Source organism: Salvelinus alpinus, chromosome 34 (assembly GCF_045679555.1).
Source record: "Salvelinus alpinus chromosome 34, SLU_Salpinus.1, whole genome shotgun sequence".
NCBI lineage: Eukaryota > Metazoa > Chordata > Actinopteri > Salmoniformes > Salmonidae > Salvelinus > Salvelinus alpinus.
In genome coordinates, this window is record NC_092119.1 from 23,383,904 (window position 1) to 23,392,608 (window position 8,705).

Below are 8,705 nucleotides of genomic sequence, written 5' to 3' on the forward strand. Positions count from 1 at the left end.
TGATGTGAAAGTAGTCTTTGGAGACCCTGCTTCTAATTGCAATAGTTACTGCAGAATCTCAGATTTAAGACTGGGGAGTGCTAGGAACGGGTACGAGGACAAGGCTGAGAAGAAGCAAGACCTCATTACAAGGAATGCACCATGCTGTAAAGAAGCCATCATCCATCCACCATGGTTGTTAACAAATGACAGAAATGGCGCATTAGTATGCTGTAAACTATCCCTGTAATCCACACTGTTGTTAAAGCATCACAACCACAGCATACTATTAAAAAATATTCACATTGTGGCGAGTTGTAAAGAAACCATCAAACTAGACTACTGTACTGCCCATTACAATCTAGCACGCTGTAAAGAACTGCGTTGAAAAGTGTTCTAGCTAGAAGACCTTGTGAGAAACACTTCACAGGTGTAGGCTACACATTTGAGAAGTGGCTTCTCATAAAATGTCAGGTTCAATTCCTAAAAATGGCTAATAAGATGACTCAACAGATGAGCATAAATTTCCCTATAATAGGCGACATACCCGGTCAAACGTTTGGTTCATAAAAGATTCCTTCTATAAAATGAAGTTATGTTTGCTTAAATCCCCTCATCTAGCCTATACCTACTTATATGTTATAGACACAAACTAGACAAGCATGTACACATGCGAATACACTCACAGGCCACAACTCCTTCCTGTTTTCAAAGAGTTTGGAAACTCAATCAAAAGACAAGGTTTTGTATTTACATCTGTGCCCTTTTGTCAGTGGTCTTGCAGGAAAGAACCATCTTACCTCAGCTGCAGCAGCTCCCAGCAAAGCCTTCATGCAGCAGCACAACTGAAAACAATACATACAATTTTGATGTTTTACTGCTCAAAGAATTTCGTAGAAGCATATGGCCAGGGCACACCAGAGAGCTCCTTGAAAAAAAGACGTCACTATACATCTGGTGACAAAAAGAAACGGGGAGGATTTTTTAGCCTGGTCTAATACGACACAGCATAGCCTAGCATTTTCAAAGGAAACATGGGCATTGCATACGCATGAACATTTTGTCTTTATTGTTGAGACAGTCAACTAAATAGGTACAGTGCTGTTTTAAAGAATGAGAAAAAAAATGTATTACTATCCAAATACACTGATGATATTTACTAGTTTAGGTCTGCTCCTAAAATACTTTTAAGAGGAAATGAGAATTACAATAGGGAAGTTGCTCGGGTTTAACATATACCGAATCGTAACTCTGGCCATGGGAAGAGAAGAGCCAGAACACACTACATTCATACTGTACAGGGCCTGCTCAGTTGCACAGTAACACACTGTCAGTAACAAATCATCCCATTCATCCAGCCAGATTTATAGAGAAGTATTGTCATTCAAACAATACAACACCATCTAACAGAATATCAGACTATAAATAGCCTGTACACAGGGTAATTTCACAGATTAAACAACTGCTCATCCTCCATTAGGCTTGGTACATGTAAAATCCCATAGAGAATAACAAAATACTGATGTGTGCATTAAACATTTTCAACCGTCTGACCTAAACTATTTGCAGGACAGACATCCCAGCTCATAAAGTTACACTAGTAACTCAAAAAAGCTACTCAGTTTGCTGCAAGCACAAAACAAATATTAGACAGATCCAAGAGGGGATTCTCTGCTGTTACCAAACAATGATTTATTTTGGAAGAAGCTAACCACTTAGCTAACTAGCTACTAAACTGGCAAACCAAATCCACAACTGCAGAGCATTTAGAACATTTTACACATCCTTAGCATGCTAGTACTGGAAGCCTATGGGCAACGCTAGTAGGCATTGGCTAATGAAACTTCCTTCATACTGGACACAGAGACAAAAATGGTATCCACAAGTTCATCTTACTCTGGTGAAGTAGATAAAGGGCATCATAGCCAAACGCCCAAACTTTATAATGAAACATTTTGTGACAGGTGAAATGAAGAATGCGTTTGTCTTTATCTCTTAACATATTGCACCGGATGACTGCATGTATTTACTTAAAAAGTAGATACAAATATTAAAATGTATTTAAACAACTTCAAAATAAATAGTTAACGATATTGAGAAACTATCCCGTGGCCATTTTCAAATACCCCGGGTATATATGGTATACCGCCCAAGCATACCACCCTGCATACCACTGCTGGCTTGCTTCTGAAGCTAAGCAGGGTTGGTACTGGTCAGTCCCTGGATGGGAGACCAGATGCTGCTGGAAGTGGTGTTGGAGGGCCAGTAGGAGGCACTCTTTCCTCTGGTCTAAAAAATATCCCAATGCCCCAGGGCAGTGATTGGGGACACTGCCCTGTGTAGGGTGCCGTCTTTCGGATGGGACGTTAAACGGGTGTCCTGACTCTCTGAGGTCATTAAAAGATCCCATGGCACTTATCGTAAGAGTAGGGGTGTTAACCCCGGTGTCCTGGCTAAATTCCCAATCTGGCCCTCAAACCATCATGGTCACCTAATAATCCCCAGTTTACAATTGGCTCATTCATCCCCCTCCTCTCCCCTGTAACTATTCCCCAGGTCGTTGCTGCAAATGAGAACGTGTTCTCAGTCAACTTACCTGGTAAAATAACGGTAAAATAAATAAAATAAAATAAAAAATCCTCCATAGCTAATTATCATATGTTAAGAATAGGTAAAGAAAAAAAGGAGAAATTATGACGTTGCGGCAGGGAAAATACATTTTCTGACATTTGGCAAAAGATATATCTTGAGATAAGTGGGAGCAAGAATCAATGATCGTTTGACAACCTACTAGACCAGCCTGCTGATACAGTTAAAAAAAGAACAATGCGCTCTGACTCAATCCAAAGTCAGGTTGTTAGCCTATGTAAGACCAAAACTTCCTTCATACATTTTATTTGCACAGATGACAAGTTCCAATTCAATCAATACAGAGCAGTGGCCAGAAACTATCGAAGGGCTAATTCCCAAAAAGAATACAGAAGCAAAACTACAGACAACTCTGAGGACCTCTAAAGCCTTTGACTACCCACTTCACACTAGGCTTGGGCGGAATACCGCATATGCCATATACCGGGGTATTTAGAAAATGCCACGAGATGGTTTTTCCAATACCATCAAAACTATTTGTAGTTTCCATAAATTGGAAAATGTGTTGCTACTTTGGAAGTTAATACAACTTGTGCAATACATTGCGAGATGAAGCATATTGCTTTCTTCCCTTCACCAGTCACGTTATGAAGCTTACCCTAGTTCCCCAAAACAGTTGAGCCAGACACGTGTTCGTTGTAAAGAGCACAACGGGAGAAAGCATTCTATGTACATTCAATACAAAAGTTGTATATAGAGTACAAGTCAAAAGTTTGGACACACCTACTCATTCAAGGGTCTTTATTTTTTACATTGTAGAATAAATGACATCAAAACAACAAAATAACAAATATGGAATCATGTAGAACCAAAAAAGTGTTACACAAACCAAAATATATTTTATATTCTTCAAAAGTAGCCACCCTTTGCCTTGATGACAGCTTTGCACACGCTTGTCATTCTCTCAACCAGCTTCATGAGGAATCCTTTTCCAACAATCTTGAAGGAGTTCCCACATATGCTGAGCAGTTGTTGGCTACTTTTCAATCACTCTGGGGTGCAACTAATCCCAAACCATTTCAATTGGGTTGAGGTTGGGTCATTGTGCATGCCAGGTCATCTGATGCAGCTCTCCATTACTCTCCTTGGTCAAATAGCCCTTACACAGCCTGGAGATGTGTTGGGTCATTGTCCTGATGAAAAACAAATGTCAATCTCACTAAGTGCCAACCAGATGGGATGGAGTATCGCCCCTGAACGCTGTGGTAGCCATGCTGGTTAAGTTGGCATTGAATTCTAAATAAAATCACCAACAGTGTTACAGGCAAAGAACTCCCATACCATCACACCTCCTCCTCCATGCTTCACGGTGGGAACCACACATGCAGATATCATCCGTTCACCTACTCTGCGTCTCACAAAGACACGGCGGTTGGAACCAAAAATCTTACATTTGGACTCATCAGACCAAAGGACAAATTTCCACCGGTCTAATGTCCATTGCTTGTTTCTTGGCCCAAGCAAGTCTCTTCTTCTCATTGGTGTCCTTTAGTAGTGGTTTCTTTAGGGCTATCTTCTATATACCACCGCTACCTTATTACAACAAAACTTTGATTGACTCAAAAGCAATAAGGAAAGAAATTCGACAAACCCCCGTGTGTGCTATGCCAGTAATACCGTAAATCCCAGGATGGCAGAAGAACGGTGTGAAAATATGGATTCCGCCCAAGCCTACTTCACACCAATTGGTATTTGAAACTCAGGCCTAGGAGGAGTGTGTAGGCCAAGGCTACATTCAGGCTTCAAAACTACAGGCGTGGCACATTTCCAGGAGGATTTACCCTAGTGTTTTACCGAAGGCTCAGACTTTTTTCCAGAACCAGCAACCTTTTGGTTACAGGCCCAACACTAACCGCTAGTCTACCTGCCGCCCTAAAACACTGGCTGCCCACTGATGTGGGGGTAAGTATTGATGGAAAAGCACCAGTTGTGTTATGTAGGCTATTCATTTCCCCCATTAGACTGCTTCACCCGAAACACTAGCCTAAAGAGATTAACAAAACGTAGCCTACTAAACATTATTTCACAGAGTTCCACAGCACATAACCTGAGCAATTACCACCACCATAAATGACTAGCCGAACAGCTGAAGAAGCTATGCTCTGTCGTAAAGGCACAATACTCACATTCAATCAGTTGTTGTTTGTGGGAATTATTTTGGGAGAAGCCTGTCAGAGGAATGGAGCGAGGGGCAGGTGATAAGATCGTGACAGCCCACATTGACAGACAAATGCTGAGCTGTCAAATCAATCACACAGATAGGAAGAAGAGGAGTCCGAGAGGAATCACCTGACTGGCAAACTAGGCTAAACAGAAGACAGGACATCTATCCAAAACCATTAGACTAACCCTACTTATTTATTAATGACCTTACCAATGCCAAACATAAAATATGTAATTATTTTCCTGTGCTTCCTACTAGCATTTTTTTCCCTCCCCTCTGCTCTGTACACATGCTGCTCTTCCTTCAGGAAAGCATGCATCACAACTTTGTTCATTCATTTGCAGTTTCTTTCATTCATTTGCAGTTTCTCTCATTCACTTTCGCTTGTAAAATGTCCACACTCACTGAAAATGACATTCGGTAGCTACTACCTATGTTTGTATAACTTTATGAGCTGGATTTGCCATTCTTTGCCATTAGTTTATGTTTGTATTTGCTCATTGGCATTTAGCTAACAACGTGTGTGATTTTGCTATTTTGTTATCATATTGGGCTTTTTTAGCCCACCCTTGTTTACTATGTTTGTAATATCTTAAATCCCTGGATGGCAGAAGAACCTCATTAAAGACTACTTCTAAGCTCCCTCGTAAGGATATGTCTCCTGTAGTCCAAGACAGACACACCCTGGTTCTTCTACTTTCTCTGTGTGATTATTTTTTGCTTATCTGGAGGATTATGCTACCTTCTTCGACCACACACACACACACACACACACACAGAGTAGGCCATGTTAGGCCTAGCCCTTCCTCTTTTCAGTGTATCATGCAGACTGGATATTTAACATGGTGGTATGCATTTCACGTTCACAGCAAAACATCTTTTAATAACCTGTACGAGTGCATCTTCGCGTGTGAGTGAGTAGCACACACATTCAACCACATTTTATTCATCACACAGCTTTGTGATCATTTGATGAAGCAACAAGCTGTAATGAATGATATATTACTATGCCCGTGATGCTAACAGAGAAGTGTGCAGAAACTCCCAACAAGACGACAATGTAACCTACTGAGCATCCCATTGTATTCACACACTTACGACTCACAACAATAAGTGTGTGGTTTAATGATTGTCCTTGGCTACTCATTGACATGGTTAACTTTAATGCTGTTGTGAGGAGAAACCGGAAGACACACATTGCAATGGCTCGGTCATATGCTTTACAAGTACAAAACCTGATAGACCTTAACATTTGATACAATAGTGTAGCTCAAGTGTCAAAATGGCATCCAGTGACATTAAAAACATCTTGCTTCTTTGTGTGTTCTTTGTCATCAGATGCGTACGTTATGTACAACAGCTGCTAGACTGAGGGTAAATTCCAGCCAGCATAAATATAAAAATGGATCAGGCGGGGCTTACTGTTCTTTTCCCACCATCTTCCTTGATCTTCAATTGCATCATATGTTGGCCATCTTATGTGTTGTGCTGCTGCAGTCACTAGGAAGAACAAACGCAAAGCACCATACATCATGGTCCTTGCTTATGTAATATATTGAATATGAAACAACAATATGCCTACATTGCCTAGTTCAAGGACACAGAGTCCTTTTTCTCCCACTTTAAATCAATCAACCTATTGTGTGCAAGCATGGGCATCTTTCGAAGACAAAAAAGATGGAAATGTCAGCATAGGAACAGATTTCAACCATCTAGAATAAAAAAAATATGGACGCCAATTTTGAGAGCATCAGAAGACTGCGATAAGAGCAAATCATCCTTGAATGATTTATTTGTTTTCAAATGAATGGATGTCTGTCATGTCTACATCCAGATTAAGCTCATCCCAAATCTTTGTGTGATCGCCAGTGAGTCGCGAGACACTGTACTGTACAGCGTACTGTGAATGGGCACCCAGGTACTCTTTATGAATGGAAGGGGTCACGTGACCGCAGCACCTCCCGAACAGATATTTCTCACTGACTGTCAACAAGCCACGCAAGAGATCAGCCCATTAAAACAATACGGATTTACAGCGACACAAAGGACCTTATTTCTATTCACATAACTGTTGCTTTCCGGGCGTAGCCCAGTCACATTTGGAACGTAATACGTCCATTAAAAAAATATATATATGAATGGAGATTGTGATATGCAAATGAGTGCTATTGATAAAAAAATATGGCGTCTTCTACTTTTGCAGCAACCAGTTTACAGCCACATTTCCATTGAAAAAAAGAATAATATTGAGAGAATATACATTTTTAAAACCTCTACATTAACTAACAGAGTAACCTGCTATCAAATGTCAAGAAAACACTATTGTATAATATTGATTCTTATGACAATATAATTTTAGAGTAGGTACAGTAAGCATATAAGTATTCTTAAATCATACGCTTAAACACAAAATCTAGCCACAGTGATTGTAATAAATTACACGATTTAGTCACACACACAATCTGAAATATTAATAGATATTATCCAATTGCAGTCCAATCATAAGGTATTTTTCAAAGACAGTCTTGATGGAAACAACTATCATATATATTGCATTAATTATGAGGCTAATGTTAGAGTGGATTGTAATCCATTTTCTATACAGTCGTCAAAATTACATTTAACATCTGCCGTTGCCATAATAAGACGGTTTTATTTCTATTGCATTAAGTCCCAAAACACGTTGTTGTGATCATGGAAAACAAACCAAACAAAATAACCAAACCAAACAAAATAATTCAATAGTAACCTCATTTAAATATGAAAGTTCTCAAAATGGTATTTGTAGAACCAAGGATCATAGTGGAACAGAGTCATTTAGAATCGTGCAAATCATTGCAGTGAAGATTAGATACATGAAGGCAGAATTATCATCGCGTTCTAGAATGTGGGATAAAAATGTACTCACTCGTTTGGATTTGTTGAATCTTCGCTCATTTTTTCTCACGGGGATCCAAATCCTAGCAATAGCATCGAGGACGCAGTGACGGCGGGGAAATAAACCGCAAATATCACCATTTTCTTTCGCATAAAATCCCTAGATATTGTATAAAAGTTAATTGTCTTACAATGGCGCATGCATAACTGAGCTCTTTTAGGAAAACCAAGTAGCCTAGCTAATTTTGTAACTCAATTGCGAGGAGGAATGACAACCGATTATTAATTTGATTTTCCCTGGAAGTAAAATCCAACCACAACAAAATGCACATCTTCGTCATCCTCTTCGGTAAAATGAAATCCAATGCGTTCAGAAGCTAAAAAGTGTACAAAATAAAACCGACATTTGGCACGTTATTAGTGGCTAGCTATCGAGCATTCCCCTCTCCAACTTCAGGTCCAGGACAACACTTAAAAAGCGCTGGTTGGTCCGTCAATGTGTCGGTGTACGTTGAATTATAGCCTCCACAGCTAGAAAAAGGTAAAACATAATTTATATTAAGAAATTGAAATACAAAAGGCAAATACAGTGAGTTACATTTTCCCCAAGAAGTTGTTGGACATCTGCTTTAATCGAACTCCATTTTCAACTCGAGCAATGAACATCGGAAAACTGGGCGGAAACGTCGACCACCAGTTTTACAATGAAATCCTTCCGCGTGGCTGCAAAAAAATACATATGATATGTCAAAGGATTCTCAACTATAAATTCTATTGCTTACATCAACTCTAACCATATGTGAGAAAAATGTGATGAAATATGTCTGTGTCATTAGGCATATATTCGGATTATTTATATCCAAAATTGACCTAAAGTAGTCCCTGCACTTCCCAATAGAAGTTTCCCTTCAATCACGCAGTGATACAGAAAAAGGAAGCGTCTGTGTGATAGCACGAAAAAATAAAAAATAATCTGTGAGAAGGATTGTGTATGTGATACCACCATCAATAGGCTATCATGTCTAGATTATGTTGG

General features: G+C 39.6%; 1 protein-coding gene across 2 annotated transcripts in view; it reads right to left on the reverse strand.

Moving 5' to 3' along the window:
• The window catches only part of LOC139563845 (sprouty-related, EVH1 domain-containing protein 1-like), a 92,407-nt gene extending 84,043 nt beyond the window's left edge, over positions 1–8,364 (reverse strand). The window contains exons 1-2 of one of the 2 annotated variants that reach the window (XM_071382788.1): positions 7,701–8,364; positions 6,215–6,292 (exon numbers count right to left, since the gene is read on the reverse strand). In XM_071382788.1, the coding sequence (XP_071238889.1) occupies positions 6,215–6,231 (17 nt within the window). In that variant the 5' untranslated portion in view covers positions 6,232–6,292; positions 7,701–8,364. The remainder of the gene's footprint in view (positions 1–6,214; positions 6,293–7,700) is intronic. The other variant, XM_071382787.1, reaches the window with a different exon arrangement.
• Between the last annotated feature and the right edge of the window lie 341 nt (positions 8,365–8,705).